We start from the raw sequence: 17,137 nt of genomic DNA, 5'->3' as shown, positions 1-17,137 counted from the left end.
CTTGATGGGTCAGGGACCCACTCAGGGCTCAGAACCGTCGATGTTTTCCTGTCCCGTCTCCAGACGACCGAGTCAACACGGTACATCTGGGTAAGGTGGGGCGTTCCAGCTCGGATGAGCTGATCTAGTCTGTGAATACTGTAGGAGACGAAAACATCCTAAGATAAAGGGGGATCCAAGATGTCATCCAAACTGGAGGGTTTTAGAGACAATGAGAGCACCGTCGGGGACACAGAGGGGACTGTGGCCTGCTGGAACGCCTGCTAAGAGCAGACCCTGCCCCCAAAGCTTCGTGTCTTGTGCAGCTCGTCTCAAGAGTGCTGGGGCTCGCCCATGTCAGCTCCCAGAAAGAGCGCAAGTCCGAGCACACGGGGCCCGCCCCACGCCTCCGCCCTGGCCAGACGGCTGCCTCTTTTTTTCAAAGCTCCGTGGGGAGACATGACATTCACGTTGCACCTGCTACATAGGTGGCACTTCATAGGCCAGGGATCCCTGAAGCCAGCCCTCCCATGAGGCCCGGGGGCCTGAGACATGATCACGGCTGCCTGCGGATGTCCACTGCCAGGCCCGTGGGCCCAAGAGGGCCCCTTCTAGCACGAGATGCTCTGGGGCGAGCACCCCTTCACCTTTCTAGCTGCGCAGGCTCTAGACCTGTTACTCAGCGGTTGCAGACCACTCTTGTCCCCCTACTGTCCACCTACTCCTCTCACCTGACTCTCCCATGGCCTTCTGCCTCCAGATATCGTGGCCACGGTGGAGAACGAGAAGCCCTCGCCCTGTGCCAGGACGGGCTCGGGGCGCCCATGCACCATCAATGGCAGCGAGTGTCGGGGCGGCTGGCCGGGGCCCAACCACGGCATCACCCACTTCGACAACTTTGGCTTCTCCATGCTCACCGTGTACCAGTGCATCACCATGGAGGGGTGGACCGATGTCCTCTACTGGGTGGGTCTGGCCCCGTGGCTGCAAAGCCACCTCCCTCCATCCACAGGTTCACCAGGGGCGGAGGTGGGGCCTGACAGTCGCTGCCTCTAGTAGCCGCTGCTCCTTCTCACCCTTCCCCGGGGAAACCAACACAGGGGGCATGGCCCCCTTCTGGTCCCCAGGAGTGTGTCCAAGCATCCTTTGGGCAGCCCCCAAGGTGTAAATTGTCTGTGCAGAGCCTACTAGGTGGGTGAGGAATGGAAACCATGGGTTCTGGTCTTAATTTCTAGTTTTTCCCTAAGCCTGCCCTTGAGTGACTCACTCCCGATGACCTAGAATCTCAGATTTCCTGAGGGACGAAGGGCCCTTTGAGTCTCTTTTTGTCCCTGGGCAAGACTGCCTTCCCATATAAATATTCTTAGATATCAGTTTTCTCATCTATAAAATAAAAATACTACCCCCGTCATAGGGTAGTTATGATGGTTACTAGGCAGGTTAACTAAAGTGTGGCGGTGCCCGCAGCACGGGCAATGCTATATCCGTTTTCTTGTTGGAGTATATTGTGTATTCGGTGCTATCTGGAGCTAGGCTGCATGTCTTATTTAATCCTCCAACCGTGGTAGGCATCGTTCCCACTTTACAGATGAGTAAACTGAGGCTCAGAGAGGTTCAGGGACTTGCCTACAGTTACGGAGCTAGGGAGCAATTCAAGAGTTCAACCCAAGAATTGAACCCTTAATCCATCTGGCTCTGATCCCAGAACCCGTAACCACAACGTGACACCGCCTGTTGAGGGAAAGGTTGTCGTCAAACTGTCAGATGCTTAGCAAACATAAAGGATTAGTATGAATAGTTCTTGTAAGCTCATATTATGGGAGCAAATTATCAAACATTTCAAAGGCCTGTCACATGTGTCGTTTCACCGCTACTACAAGCCTACGAGGGGCAAGTGCGTATCATTATCCCCACAGACAGATGAGATAATGCTCAGAGATGTTAGGTGGCTTGTCTAGGATCACAGAGCTTGTTCACGAAGTTGCTGGCCAAGCTCAGGCCAAGACTTTTTAGTGTTTCTTCTACTTGGAAAAATCTTAGCTGTAAAGAAACCAACTGGAGAGAGAGTGTGAGAGAGACTCCAGCCAGGGAGGCGATGACTGGAGGGCGAAACAGGTCGGTCTTGTCTGGGCCAAGTGGACGGTTAGCAAGGCTCGTTTTGAGAGTCCTTCCAACTCCAGGTCCTACATCTTCGGGGGTAGGAAGGTCCCCTCACTGGGCCCAGGTGGCCTCTCTCCTCGTCCCCCAGGGCCAGGTGGAGCATGAGTGCACGGAGTCCACAGGGGGACCCGCACCCTCGGCCCCGTGGCTGGGACTCACACCTCTGTCTGGCCCAGGTCAACGATGCCATCGGGAACGAGTGGCCCTGGATCTATTTTGTCACCCTCATTCTGCTGGGATCCTTCTTCATTCTCAACCTGGTGCTGGGTGTCCTGAGCGGGTAAGAAAGTTCACAAGCAGCTGGGAGGAGAGGGACGAACGGGAGAGGAGGAGAGGGCTGCAGGGTGGGAGGGAGAAGGGGCAGCGAGGGGGTGGGTGGGGGGTGCCCGGGGGAGAGAAGAAGGAAGAGAGAAAGAGGGAGAGCGAGAAGAGTAGGACGGAGAGAAGGAAGAGGAGCGAGAGGGGGAGGACGAGCGGGGGGGTTAGAGCGTCCGCGTGTGCCCTTTGCCAAGAGCAGCTCCCGGGTTCACAAGGCAGAGCTAGGAGCGGGTAGGAGTCCCTCCGTTTTTAACCTTTTCTCCCTTGTCCTCAAGCATCCTCCCATCATTCCCCCTCTGTCCCTCTGCATTCACACCCTCTCTGAGTGAAGCCCCTGAGATCCCAGCCGCCCCCTCCCCAAGCTGCATGAGCTGAGGCTTGGCATTAGGAGCCAGGGTAGCCTTCAGGTGAGGCTCTCGGACTCGGGAGCTCACTTGGGAGCTTAAATCCTTGCACTGCCTGACCTGCGCCCGATTACCTAACGTCTCCGCGCCTCAGGGTCCACGTCTATAAAATGGGAATAATCTCATAGGTTGTTGGGAGGACTCCCCGGGCTAAGGCGTAGAAAGCACGCAGAACGGAGTCCAGCAGTCCACGAGCGCCGCGTACGACTGGGCACCGTGGGCGACAGCTGGTCTCTCCGGGACGGCTCCCCCAGCTGCCGTGGGCAGTCTAGAGGTGCCCTCCGCCCCCTCCCCGGTGCCATCACCCCGTCACCCCAGCCCAGACACATCCCTCCAGGCAGCACGTGGACAGAACTCAGGGGGCCCGTGAACTTGAAGAAGAAACACTCGTCTTTCTTTTTCTTATTAACTCTGAAATTTAGTGTTTGCTTTCACGCCACAGTGGTGCTGTTAGTGCCGCCTGTGACTTGTCCCAGTAGAAACCACACGAAACACTATGATTAAGGCAGATCTAGCTCATAGTCATCGTGACTTTGCAGCTGTTCGGTCTGCGTCGGGACCCGGCTAGTTACGGAGTTAATAGGAAGCACGCAGGCGACTTTATCCCAGTTTCTTTATATTTCAGTAACTGTATTCTAATATGATTGATTCCTTTGTTTAGTTCTGTGTATTTTTCTTTTTTTTTTAAGATTTTATTTATTTATTCATTCATGAGAGAGAGAGAGAGAGAGAGAGAGAGAGAGAGGCAGAGACCCAGGCAGAGGGAGAAGCAGGCTCCATGCAGGGAGCCCGGTGCAGGGCTCGACCCCGGGTCTCCCGGATCACACCCTGGGCTGAAGGCGGCACTAAACTGCTGAGCCACCAGGCTGCCCAGTTCTGTGTATTTTCAACACTATTTTGCAGAGGTGCCCATAGGTTCCGTGGGACTCCCAAGGATCCACGGCGCACAGAGGCAGAGGGGCCCTGGCGCCCGAGCCCAGAGCTGAGGCCGAGGCTCCTGTGGCACAGCCAGTAACTATGCGAGAGTCTCGCTCTCTCTCCACTTGCTCAGTGGCCGAGGGCAGCCCAGCTTGTCCCCGAAGACCCCCCGCCGGCCCTCAGGTCCCTTCCTTCTGGTCCTGCCACCGGTTTCTTCTAAGACTCCGGAGAATGTCCCCCGGGCCTTAGGTCCGTGAGCACAGCTACATTCCTAGGGCAGCCTCACGGGCCAGGGCAGCACGAGAGATGCGAGGCTCCGAGGCTGACGTGAGGGCAGCGGACTGCCGAGCCGGGACAGGGAGGCGAGGTATCAGAGGGAGGGCAGAGAGCAGTGGGAAAGGCAGGCCGTGTGCTCCAAGCTGCTCCTGAAGGTGGACGTGGCAAGGGGGTGTGAGAGGAGCTGCCCCTGTCACCCAAAAGGCCACCTGGACCCCAGGCGACCCCTCCCCGGAAGGCAGGGGCACCCCCAGCCCCAGAATGTGCTCCCCCTGCCCTTGGGCAGCCCAGTCCTCCTCCACCTCCTTCCCTTTTTCTCCTCCCTCCCCCGTCTCTCCTGTTGCCTGTCAGGGAATTCACTAAGGAGCGGGAGAAGGCCAAGTCCAGGGGAACCTTCCAGAAGCTCCGGGAGAAGCAGCAGCTGGAGGAGGACCTCCGCGGCTACATGAGCTGGATCACACAGGGCGAGGTCATGGACGTCGAGGACTTGAGAGAAGGTTTGGGGCCCAAAGGCATGGTCCGCATACCCTCCCAGCCCCTGAGCTGCACCCCCCCCAGGGGAGGGCTCCAGGAGGGGGCATCAGGTAACCTCCCGAGGGCCTGGGAGGCCCATGGAGCAGGGCTAAGGTTGCCATCTACAGGTGAGAAAACTCAGGCCCTTAGAGGGTCGGTGACTTGCCTAGAGCCTTCCGCCTGGAAATGATGGCATCCAGGGGGCCGAAGTACAAGGTACCATGCTGCCTGCCCCTAACCGCCCGCAGGTGTGGGCTCTTTCTTGGGCGTCTCGGGAAAGTGCACGGGGTCCAGGCCCGCCCGGGGGCCACCGTCACAGGTGTCTGCAGTCAGCGGCCCGTCTCCCTTGTGTGCCCAGCGCAGGACCCGGAAGGCCGGTCCATCCTTCTCTCTTGTTCCCAGGGAAGCTGTCTTTGGATGAAGGAGGCTCCGACACAGAGAGCCTGTACGAGATCGAGGGCCTGAACAAAATCATCCAGTTCGTGTGAGTATCTGCTCTTCTCCCCAGAGTCTTCCCGGCCTCAGAACTCCCCGAGATCTGGAGTTGGAACCTGTTTGCTGTTGCCCATGCACCGTTAGAACCCATTTGCTGGCTTTAAGTCACGTTCTGCATCCCTCCGTGCAATCGGAGGGCACTCAGCCGATGACCCAGTTACACGGTGGCACCTGCCCGGGGGCAAGGAGAGAACCGGGCTGCCACCCTGTGATCGGAGTGGAGTGCGTGAGGCTAATTAGTTCTTGAAACCTCTGCTTGGGAAGCGGGAAGGCGTGTGCTACAAGGAGGTAGCGCGGGAGGTCTGCAGGAAGGAGGCTGGCTGCCCCCGGAATTTGGAGACAAGGGGATGCTCCAGGCTCAAGAGGAAGATGTGTTTGTTTGGTTGGCTGCCTCCTTTAACAAATTCATACATAATTGTGATTTTTGAAAGATCAAACAATAGAGAACTACATCAAAGAGAAGATGAAGGTCCCCATTGCCCTCCAAAGAGGTAACCATGGTAACAGATGTGTGTTCCTCCAAGACCCTTGCACTGGGTTTATCTCACATGCACACACCCACCCACCAGGTTTTTTGTTTGCTCGGCTTTCTACATGATAGGGTTCTTTATGTCAACTACTGTCCCTACAGAACCCAGAGCGTGCCCAGCATATGGGACGTGCTGCCAGATATTTGATGAACCCTTGAATAGGATATACATAGCATCTAGTAACTTGTGTTTTTTTAATCTAAAATTATCTGTTGAGGACGACTCTGTACCTACACACACGTCCTTCCTTTAAGACTTCGATTTTTTTAGAGCAGTTTTTGGTTCATGGCAGGATTGAACAGAAGGCACAGAGATTTCTCGTATCCCCCAGCCACCTCACGGGCACAGGCTGTTAATCAACTGCCGCCAGAGAGCCTCGGTTTACCTCGGGGCTCACTCTTGGTGCTACACACTCCACAGGCTTGGACAAATGTGTGGTGACACGGATTCGTCATTAGAACATCCTACAGAGTGTTTTCACTGTCCTAGAAATCCTTTCTTCTGTGCCTACTCATCCCTCCCCACATCCCCTAGCAACGAACAACCGATCTTTTTACCGTCTCCATAGTTTTGCCTTTTCCGGAATGTCATCTACTTGGAATCATACACCATGTAGCCTTTTCAGACTTGTTTCTTCCACGTGGCGACAGACATTTAAGTTTCCTCCGTGCCTTTTCACGGCTGGACGGCTCTCACACCTTCGTGTGGTGTCGCCTTTGGGTGTAAAGTATTCCGCAGTATGAATATAGCATAAAATATTAATCTTTGCAGTTTTCGGCAACACAAAAGGCGCCACAGGAACAGGTGCACATAAGGATGAACATTTCCACCAGGCAGAGTCCTAGGAATGGAATTGCTGGGTCAAAGTGTGTATAATTTTAAACCTTGGTCCGTGCTGCCAAAGTGTTCACCAAGCAGGTCGCGATGACGGTAGCAGTGCCCTCTCCACGCACCCTCACCAGCGCCAGATACGATTAATCCAGTGCAGAATTGCTTTTCTAATGAGCCACACGGAGCCCCCTCCCCACCTGTGGGCTGTAAATCAAGATTAAAGTGCATGACGCGCCTGCAGTAGGCCGGCCCAGCGCCGAGCATCGTGCTGCAGTGGCTCTAACTCCCTCTGAGGGGCGTCATCATCACTCTCCTCTGCAAGAGGAGGACCCTTGCTAGTAAGAGGCAAGGTCGTAGAGCAGTGGCCTGCAGCTCCCACCCTCAGTGTCGCCGGGCGCGCAGACTGGGTAGCTGCGGTCCCTCGGAAAGCAGCCCCAGAAAGGCGGGGGCTCAGGGTAAAGCAGCTCTTTGCCTCCATCCTCCCGTGTCTCGTCTCCCAGCCGCCACTGGAGGCAGTGGAACCGGATCTTTCGCTGGAAGTGCCATGACGTGATCAAGTCCAGGGTCTTCTACTGGCTGGTGATCCTGGTCGTCGCCCTCAACACCCTGTCTATCGCCTCAGAGCACCACAACCAGCCCCTGTGGCTGACCCACTTGCAAGGTGAGACAGAGCAGGGGGAAGCCAGATGTGGCCAGTGGCCAAAGCCAGCAGGAGCCCCTCAGGTTTCACAGAGGACGTCCAGTAGCTAATCACATTGTTTTCTAGAAATCATAGGCTGGTCGTGCTTTGGTCCTCATGGCATTATCAAGGGGCAATAACATCAATTCGTCGGGAAGCTCGGGTGTCTGGGGAGTGATTGCCATTTCGGGTCCTGAGCACAGGGTTGACCTGTGACCTAGAACTCCAAGCATTTGAGTTCAAATTCGACTCAATCGAACAGCAATCTTTCACTGACTATTTATTGCATGCATGCCATATGTAGGGCATAGAGAAAGGACTCAGGATGCAGAGAGAATGAATATACTGCCCTGGCCTTCCAGGAGCAAACTTAGCCAGAGGAGAAGACAGATGCTAACGAATGATGTCAAGTCCATAGAGGGAGGGTGACAATAGAGGCACATATGAGGGAGCAAGAGAAGGATTCCAGGGGAGGAGCTGTTGGAGCTCCGTGGATCCTAAGGAATACGTAGACATGCCCCCAAGCAGTGAAAGGGAGGGGAGGACTCCCGCAGAAAGAACAGTGTGGGCAACAATGCAAAGCTACAGAACAGTATGGTGAATTCGGGGATCTATAAGGACTTCCTATGTGACTAAGAGTCGCAAGAGGGGCATTTGCACAGAGAGGCCGTGAGATACTTGGGTAAAGTGTTGGGACTTTAAACTTTAGGCGACGAGGAGCTAATGAAAAGTTGTCAGCATAAATATAACACGACCAGACCTGAGTTTCTGGAAGATCAGTTTTGGTGGAAGGCAAGTCAGCCTCATCCCCAGGGTAGATGTTCCTCTGCATGTGGAGCTCTGGACTGTAAAAAGGCAGAGACTAAGAGAACAGGGAGACGAGTGGACCAAAGTAAGTGGCCTCCCCACCATAGACCCGTAGCAATGCTACCCCAGCCATAATGACAGTATTTCAAAAAGAGCCAAGGAAGTCCCTGGGTGGCAGAGATGAAGAAGCCACTGAAAGCAGGAGCACTGGGCTCATGAGCTGACTTCCAGGAACATTCTAGACCTAGAGCTAGACCCTAAAGGGTGTTGGTTGGGTTCTTAATGCCAATGCAGGGAGAGGACACAGGGCCCACAGCCTGGGTGAGGTGAGGAACTGACCACCGGCCTAGATCCAGAGCCTCGGGCTACTCCTATGTAAGGGAAGCAAGAGTCTCCTCACACTGGGCCACAGGGAAGGAATGTGGAAGTTCATCCCCACCAGAGGCTCTGGGAATAAGGAAAAACTCTGGTGAAAAATCGAAATCCAATCTCTACCCTCTATAAGTATGAGGTCCAGCTGGCACTGTCCACATGGTGTAGGGATCCTAAGCGAAGACAGTAACACAAAAAAACAGTCACAGGCAAGTGAAACCCCTGCAGTAGGAGGCTCAGCAGAAGCAAACAAAAGCCAATCTTTAGGGATGCTTCACAACCCGGGGCCTACAGAATTCCTGCAGGGAAAAGTGTTTCCCAAAGATGAGCTCACAATACAACAATCACAAACCAAACAAGGAAGAGGCCACCCTGAGAAAGAATTATCAGGCACAACCGATGGCAGTTAGCAACCCCAGGAGCCTGAGGTGCTAAAACAGTATAATAGATACTATGTTTAAAATGATGAAAAAGACAAAAAAAGGAATATAACTAGGAAAGAAGATTGTCCTTTTCTATGAGAAGGGGATAGGAAAAAATGCAATCGACCAGATGCATGCGTGCACTCATTGCCACCCATCTTCTTGAGGGCCCCTTGGATGCATCGTCAGTGACCAAATGTGGATAAGGTGTGAACACAGCCCACAAAAAGGAGTCAGAGATTTGAGGTTCCTGCAGATAAGTGGGTGGGTCATGCCACTTATGGGGGGAAGACAGGCAGCAGCTGGGTATATTTGGGGGTAGAGGAGGATGGGCAGTACTCACCAACTTAATCTTGGGCATGTTGAGTTTGAGGGACCTTTGAGATATCCCAGTGGGAATGTCCAGGAGGCAGATGGAAAAATAGGTCTGGAACTCAGTGGAGAGGTCTGAGCTGAAGAATTAAAATCTGGGAGTCATTGGCGGAGATGGCCATTGAAGCTACGGTCTTGGAAGACATCACCAGACCACCATCACCAGACCACCAGACCAGGGGATAGTATGTACTAAGTATACAGCTCAAGGTCAGCATCCAGTGATTAGGTAAAGAACTGCACCTGCAGAGGAAGCTTGGGAGAAGCACCAGAAGGATGTGGTGTCACAGAAGCTAAGGGAAGAGAGTATTTGAGAAAGCGAGGCTGGTCAACAGTGCCCAGTGCTCCTGGGAGGTCAGGAGAAGTGAGGGCTGAAATGCTCATTGGGTTCAGTGACCTGAAGTCATTGATGACCTGAGGGAGCTTGTTGGTGGAGTGATCAGGTGGATCCGGTTAGGTATGAACTGAAGGGCCAATGGGGCAGGGCAGCGTGGGAGGGGGTCAGGTAGGTAAGTCTCTGGGAAGTTTGGTTGTGATGGGGAGGAGAGCTAGGGCAGGGGCTATGGGGAAATGGGATTGAAAAGTGGTGATGGGTGAATCCAGTTGGCAGGAGCAGTCAAACACACAGGAAGGAGAAGGGATCCCTGACCGTGGACTTCACGCAGTGGGGAGGGGTGGGCTGGGTGGGCAGAGCATGGGTGGGCAGGCGGGCTTTAGGTAGATGGAGGGCGCCCCTCCCGGGGAGACGGACTCGGGCGGTCGTGAGAGCGGCAGAGCTGAATTCAGTGAAACCAAAAGCAGTAAAACACACTTTTGCTGCATATGGCCTGGTCGAGCTGTCGAGAAGTCTGCGTCAGCGCTCCCGCCACGGGCAGAAACGCGCCGGGTTCGCGGACATTGAGAGGGGAAAGGGGCGATGTTTTGGAAACGGGGCGAGGGAGTCGTGGGCGGAGGGCCTGGCCGAGGCAGGGGCCGGAGGTGGGGGAGAGGGGGCTGAGGCTGGGCCACCCACCCGCCCGCCCTGCAGACGTGGCCAACCGGGTGCTGCTGGCGCTCTTCACCGTTGAGATGCTGATGAAGATGTACGGGCTGGGCCTGCGCCAGTACTTCATGTCCATCTTCAACCGCTTCGACTGCTTCGTGGTGTGCAGCGGCCTCCTGGAGATCCTGCTCGTGGAATCGGGCGCCATGAGCCCCCTGGGCATCTCCGTGCTGCGCTGCATCCGCCTCCTGAGGATCTTCAAGATCACCAAGTGAGCGCGGGCGGGGTGGGGGGCCTGGGGCTCCAGGCGGGACAGGGGGCAGGGGGCCGGGGATAGGGGCCTGGGGGACAGAAGGCAGAGGGGCGGGGGCAGGGGGATAGCATGCAGGGGGCAGGAGGACAGGGGGCCGGGGGCCAGGGGGCAGGGAACAGGGGCAGAGGGGGCTGGGGATAGGGGCCTGGGGGACAGGGGGCAGGGAACAAGGGCAGAGAGACGGGGGACAGGGGGCCAGGGGACCAAGGGACAGGGGCAGGGGGCAAGGGCCCAGGGGGCCGGGGACAGGGGCCTGGGGGACAGGAGGCAGGGGGCAGGGGGATAGCGTGCAGGGAGCAGGGAGATGGGGGCCAGGGGGACAGGAGGCAGGGGGGGCAGGGAGCAGGGACAGGGGAATAGAGGACAGGGGGTCAGGGGGCAGGGAGTGGGGGCAGGGTGCAGGGAGATAGCATGCAGGGGGACAGGGGACAGCGTGCGGGGCACCTGCCCCGGGGTCGGGGTCAGGCTCAGCGGCTGGGCAAGCTCAGGGAGGCCTCTGGCCCAGGACTTCCATCCTCAAGGGAAATGACCTTCCCCTTTGCCCTCACTCCTTTATTTTTTCTCCCTTACATCTCACCATCCTGTGGCAGGGCAGGGATGCAGGGGGGCGTGGAGAGGGGCCGAGCTTGGGAGGGGAAGGAGAGGGAGCAGGGGGAGGAGGGGGAGCAGGGGGAGGAGGATGAGAGGGAAGGAGAAGTCGCACCAACTGGGGATGGAAGTGAGGACTGGGACGAAGAATAAGGAGGGAGGCGCCGCTGAGGGAGCAGAGGCGGGCTCCCTGGTGCCCGGGTTTATGGGGCACCCGCCGCGCCAGGGCTGTGCTAGGTGCAGGGGTGCGGGGGGCGCAGGAGAGAAGTGGCCCTTACTCTCGTGGGGCCTGCAGCCCGGTGGCGGGACTGGCCGTGGTTCTAAGGAACACGAAATGTCAAAGCACGAGAAGTGCTGGAGGGACGGGAGAGCGGGGGTGTGGCACGAACCTGGGCCCCCGAGGTCCCCCACCCCAGGCCCCCCAGGCCCCCCAGTCCCCCCTGCTCTCTCTGCGCCCGCGGGCTGGAGCATTGCCCCAGGTGGCCGGAGCTCAGAGGCTCCTCTGCACCTCGGCCTCCGCCCTCAGGTACTGGACGTCCCTGAGCAACCTGGTGGCGTCCCTGCTCAACTCCATCCGCTCCATCGCCTCCCTGCTGCTGCTGCTCTTCCTCTTCATCATCATCTTCGCCCTGCTGGGCATGCAGCTCTTCGGGGGCAGGTATGACTTCGAGGACACCGAGGTGCGGCGCAGCAACTTTGACAACTTCCCGCAGGCCCTCATCAGCGTCTTCCAGGTAGGCCGGGCTGCGGCGGCTCCGCCCGCTTCTGCTCCTTCAGGATCGCCTCCTCCGGGAAGCCTTCTCTCACCTGCTGGCTGGAGTTCGAGGCCCCTCTCCAGGCCCCTTCCCCTGGGCTTCCCCCTCCACCCTCCTGAGGGCTGGGAGCTGTGCCCCGTGTGTCCTGTTTGTCTCTGTCCCCGGGACCCATGGGCAGCGCGCTGGCCCTGGCGGGCTGAGACTGCACGAGGGAGCCCAGGGCCCGCTCTGGCCCCATCCCTGCTCTGGTCCCTGAGCACAGGATTAGATGGCGAGCTGTCCCCCAGCAGACCCGGCTCGGCCGGCGCTCACCGGAGGCCACCCAGAGTCACGCTGTGACTTACCTGCGGCCTCAGAGCCTGGGCCTCGCGGGGCAGCCCCCCTAGCGGAGAGCAGAGAAGCGCCCCTCTGTGCAGGAGCCTGGGGCTGGGGTGCCGGGAGGCCTGGGTGGGCGCGGCCTGGTTACCCTAGAATCACGCCAAAGCCCAGGGTCGACCCCCTGTCCCTGGAGAGGCCACGGTGAGGTGCCCAAGCCTGGGGGGAGGTTCCAGGGGGAGAGCAGGGACCTCCCAGGCGGGCCGCGGGTGCAGAGAGGAGAGGCCCAAGGGCCTTGCAGGCCGGGGTCCCTCTGAGCCGCCCTGCCGTCCCCCCAGGTCCTGACGGGCGAGGACTGGAACTCCATGATGTACAGCGGGATCATGGCCTACGGCGGCCCGTCCTACCCGGGGGTGCTCGTGTGCATTTATTTCATCATTCTGTTCGTCTGTGGCAACTGTATCCCAGGGAACAGGGGGGCCTGGCGAAGAGCGGCGGGAGAGGGCCCAGGGCACCCACGCACCCGGCCAAGGCCCTCTGGCCGCAAGGGAGCCTCCAGACTCAGGGTGGAGGTGGGGGCTGGCACGTGGCGAACAGCAAGCGCCGGGAGGGTTCGAGAAGGCCAGGGAAGTTCGGGGAGCACAAGGTGACTGGTGACAGCAGGAGGGCCTCCCCCGGAGCGGGCAGGGGCAGGACGAGGCTTGGCTGTGGGGCCTACAGGTGCCGGGCAGCCTGGTCCGAAGGCCTAAGGGGGACGGGGAGGCGGACGGGGAGCAGGCAGGTGGGGTGGGAGGGCAGACGAGCCCGAAGGTTCTGAGATCTGCGCCCCGGTGCCTGGTGAGCCGGCAGCGGGGAGGAGGGAAGCAATGCACCCGCGCTCAGGGCCCTCCCTGACGGAGACCCCCGGGGAATGCGAGGTGCTGGAGGCCCCTGGGGCGCCCCGCGCGAGTGGGCCCCCCCTCAAGGTGCTGCCCACGTCCCGGGCCCGTGCCGCCCCATGGACTAACTCCAGCAAGAGGCCCACCAACAAGGCCACCGAGGCTTAAGTCCTGCCAGTGCGGGGGGGGGGGGGGGGGGGGGGGGGGCGGGTGCAGCCCCAGAGGCTTCCCTTCATCCACCACCCAAGACTCCTTAGCCGGACGCCCTCAGATATCCTGCTCAACGTCTTCCTGGCCATCGCTGTGGACAACCTGGCGGAGGCAGAGAGCCTGACTTCTGCCCAGAAGGCCAAGGCGGAGGAGAGAAAGCGCAGGAAGATGTCCAAGTGAGTGCTGCCCGCGGGGAGGGGCCTGCTGAGCCCAGGGTCACCGCAGGGACACCCGCCCCAAAGTCCCACGAGGTGTCCCTGGGCGCGGCACTGGAGGCGGTCAGCCTCCCCACAGGCCTCAGGACTGGCCATGACGCAGAGCCGGGCACCCCGGGGCAGGGCACCCCGTGGGAGGTTGCAGGATTTCAGCCCGCCCCGCCCCACCCAGGCCCACAGCCCTTCCCTATGGGCAGCCCGCACCGTTCCATCCTCCACCGAGCCCCTGAGCCCTGGGCGTGAGACCCTCCTGAGGATGCCTGATATCAGGCTAAGCGGGTTCCTGAGAACTTTCTAGTTAGGTCGCCACTGTGGGCTCCTTGTTATTTGGTTTTTGTTTTTGTTGTTTAACTCAGGGGTCTCCCAGATAAGTCAGAGGAGGAGAAGTCCGTGATGGCCAAGAAGCTAGAGCAGAAACCCAAGGGTGAGGGCATCCCTACCACCGCCAAGGTGAGCCTACCGTGAGTGGTATCTCAGAGGCAGGCTGGGGAGGGACTCTGCGAGTCCTCTGGGTCACCCCCAAGCCTTAGGGTGCTGGTGGGTGGGTGGGGAGCGAGGTGGAGACGGGCTATCGGCCTGGTTATCGGCCAGGTGAGGGCTTCCAGCTCCACTCCACTGGGGAGAAAGCCAATGGCTACACTCCCACAAGGAATCCTTTGTGGCCCCAGTCCGGGGACCGCACTTCCTCAGAATCCCAGCTTCCCACCCCCGTCAAGGGGCCCCCGCCCCACCTGACGTCCCTTGTTCCAGCGAGAGGCCCAGGCTGGCTTCTCACCACTCCCTACTCGGCCCGCCTGGCTCCGCTCAGCCCTCCTGGAAGCTGAGGAAGCAGAGGGATGAGTCGGGGAGCGGGACCCCGGAGGACCAAGCCGGAGGTGCCAGGCTGAGGTCTTGGCAGCTCGTCTGACCTTCCTGGGCCTGGCCTCTCATCTGTAAAAAGGGGATGATCCTAAAGAAAAAAAAAAAAAAAAAAGAGGGGATGATCCTGACGTTGCCTGTCCCCGAGGCTGGCGGGAGGCCTGAGCGACCGCCGACACCGACCCTCCAGTAAGCGCTCAGCAAGCGGAAACGGCAGCTTTGCCTTCATCGTCTCTGTCGCGTTCCTTCCCACAGCTGAAGATCGATGAGTTTGAATCGAATGTCAACGAAGTGAAGGATCCTTACCCCTCGGCTGACTTCCCAGGTGAGGGTCCTGGGACTGCCAGGGCGTACGCTGGGCGTGGTTTCTCTTGTCCCCGACACCTGGGCCCTGCCATGACGGGGTCACAGAGACATCCCTTGGGACCTAGTCATGCGTGTAAGCGCCTGCCGGCCTGCCTCGCCCTACGACACACGACACATTCTACTTTCACTGAATCCAGCCAGTGTTTACTGAGGGCCAGTTAGCTACTTCGGTGCTGAGGACTCCACTTCCAGATTTTCCGTGCTGGCCACACAGAGTACACCACGGAGGGGCACGGGTCTGTCCGTGTGGCGTGCGAGATGGGCAGGTCACTCACCACCCGGCGCCCGGCAGGGCTGGGGGCTGGACTGATATGGGGATGGATACACGACTGTGACTTGCATTGCGGGTAAATCGAGACGACGAGATGAGGGGAGGGCGGGCGGGAGGGCAACACGCAGCCACAGATAAACTACAAGCGTCTCGCAAATGCAAATAACCAGTGGCTGCCGCAGAAAGCCGTCCATCGTGCCAAGGGGGGACCCTGGGAGAGCAGAACCAGGCTGCCGGATGAAGGTGTAAAAGCCACTGGGAGGGCCCTGGAGCCCAAAAGCCCTGGGGTTCTCTCTTAGCTTCCCCACTGGTCCTCGGAGCCCTGGGTCACTGGTGCAATTTCACGGCTATTTGTGGAATCAGCTGATTTGCATCTGTTCGCCCCAGTGACTCCTTTTATTTATTTTTTTTTAAGATTTTATTTTTTTATTTATGAGAGAGAGAGAGGCAGAGACACAGGCAGAGGGAGAAACAGGCTCCATGCAGGGAGCCTGACGTGGGACTCGATCCTGGGTCTCCAAGATCATGCCCTGGGCCCAAGGCAGATGCTCAACCACTGAGCACCCCGGGCGCCCCTGCCCCAGTGACTCTTACTAATCTCCTGGGGGACATTTCATGCCTCAAAGGGCACAGCATAGTCCCCATCAGTAGAATGAATGAGCACATGAAAGGATTTTACAATGTGACATGTGGGGAGAACGGAGCAGATAGAGACAGAACTAATAATATTTCTGCAGAAGTCCACCAGAAATGAATATTTGGGTTTTACCAACACTCCTGTCAAGCTGTTCCATCTAACGACCATCACCTAGTGGATGAGCGTGGCTGACCCAGAGAACTGGCACTGTCGATGAGGAAAGGGGGAAGGGTTGGAGAGAAAGGGGGAGGGCAGAGGGTAGAGGGGCTGCGGGCAGCTGGAAGAGAGTTCTTACCAAGGAGGTTGGGTATGTTTATCCTGCTTCTTTCCAAAGATGACTGCAAATGGCTTTGGGACCGAAGATACGGACGACGGAAGTAACAAAATGGGCGTATAGACAAGGGGACAGAGAAAGCAGTTGTACTAACTCCAAGAATGAACTGCTTCTGCCATTAAGCATAAGCTGCGTTCTGGGGTCCTTGGTAGCCCGGGCCAGCTGGGAAGCGCCCATCAGGATGCTGGGTGTAAGGAGGGAGAAGGGGGGAAGCTGGGGGCTGGTGCAGACGGACCCTGTAGAGACGGCTCGGTCCGCGGGCTCTGTGTTGGCTTCCCCCAGGAGCTCCATCAAGGGGCCGGTAGGGGTAGGGGCGAGGTGGCTACGGAGTGAGGGCAGCAAGGGGCTGGGCGAGACTGGCACAGTGAGGGGCACAGTGGCCTCCTGTCTGATCACCGGACCCTGCCCCCCACCCCCAGCTGAGGACCTCAGGTCATGGGCTGTCTCGTGAGGCCCAGGGACCTAGCCGATGAACCTAGACGGTCCATCTCTTACGCTTCGACCCCTCCCACCCCGGGATCTGCCTCCCTACTGGGGACCGGCTGAAGCTCGAGGAATATTGATTTTCCGTCTTCCAGGCTGGCAGTTCCCCCCTGGAATGACTATTTTTAGAATCCTAGCCCAGGAGAGGAAGCAGGGTCTACTTATTCCAACAGCCCCCTGCCCCTAATCGATTTCACAAATTGGGGAGCGGAGGCCAGGAAGGACGGGGCTTGCCTAGCAGGCACAGCAAGCTGGGGGCAGAGCTCAGGGGTCACCCGAGGCGGGGTCCCCTCTCCCCTTCCCAGCTGCGAGCCCCCGAGATGGTATGAGTCCAGCCCTGGGACAGACGATGAAACAGCAAGGCTCCTTGACGTGGCTGCTGGCCCCACTTCTGGAGGATTCGGGGACCGACAGTTTTCCCTGACGGTTCAGACCTAAGGGGAAAGGGAGGTGCCCGGGCTGGCCTCTGCGGACGCACGTCCGGCATCGGCCTGCTCCACCTTCCCTCGCTGGCCCCGGGGTTCATGGCTGCCTTCAGAGCACAGAAGCCCAGGGGGATAAAGTCTATAAAGACACCCCCGACGTCTCTCTCTCCCATCCCCACAGGCGATGATGAGGAAGACGAGCCTGAGATCCCAGTGAGCCCCCGACCACGGCCCCTGGCTGAGCTGCAGCTGAAAGAGAAGGCAGTGCCCATTCCAGAAGCCAGCTCCTTCTTCATCTTCAGCCCCACCAACAAGTGGGTGGCCCCTTGGCTGCCGTGCAGGGTGACTGATTGAGGGCGCTCTCAAAAAGGCCGTCCTTACTGGCTTCAGTCTTGCACCTTCAAAATATACAGACGATAGTGTTCATGGGG

General features: G+C 58.4%; 1 protein-coding gene across 2 annotated transcripts in view; it reads left to right on the top strand.

Annotated features, from left to right (window-relative positions):
- Nucleotides 1-17,137, top strand: part of CACNA1S (calcium voltage-gated channel subunit alpha1 S) — a 63,733-nt gene that overhangs the window by 19,506 nt on the left and 27,090 nt on the right. For both annotated transcript variants that reach the window (XM_072831367.1, XM_072831366.1), the window contains exons 6-17: nucleotides 740-945; nucleotides 2,316-2,419; nucleotides 4,407-4,552; nucleotides 4,971-5,052; nucleotides 6,925-7,085; nucleotides 10,104-10,329; nucleotides 11,486-11,693; nucleotides 12,368-12,488; nucleotides 13,179-13,293; nucleotides 13,689-13,782; nucleotides 14,446-14,515; nucleotides 16,888-17,020. In XM_072831367.1, coding sequence (XP_072687468.1) covers nucleotides 740-945; nucleotides 2,316-2,419; nucleotides 4,407-4,552; nucleotides 4,971-5,052; nucleotides 6,925-7,085; nucleotides 10,104-10,329; nucleotides 11,486-11,693; nucleotides 12,368-12,488; nucleotides 13,179-13,293; nucleotides 13,689-13,782; nucleotides 14,446-14,515; nucleotides 16,888-17,020 — 1,666 coding nt within the window. The remainder of the gene's footprint in view (nucleotides 1-739; nucleotides 946-2,315; nucleotides 2,420-4,406; nucleotides 4,553-4,970; nucleotides 5,053-6,924; nucleotides 7,086-10,103; nucleotides 10,330-11,485; nucleotides 11,694-12,367; nucleotides 12,489-13,178; nucleotides 13,294-13,688; nucleotides 13,783-14,445; nucleotides 14,516-16,887; nucleotides 17,021-17,137) is intronic.

This window comes from Canis lupus, chromosome 6 (assembly GCF_048164855.1).
Source record: "Canis lupus baileyi chromosome 6, mCanLup2.hap1, whole genome shotgun sequence".
Classification (NCBI taxonomy): domain Eukaryota; kingdom Metazoa; phylum Chordata; class Mammalia; order Carnivora; family Canidae; genus Canis; species Canis lupus.
The sequence above is the reverse complement of the archived record's forward strand: the minus strand, read 5'-3'. Positions and strand labels throughout refer to the sequence as shown.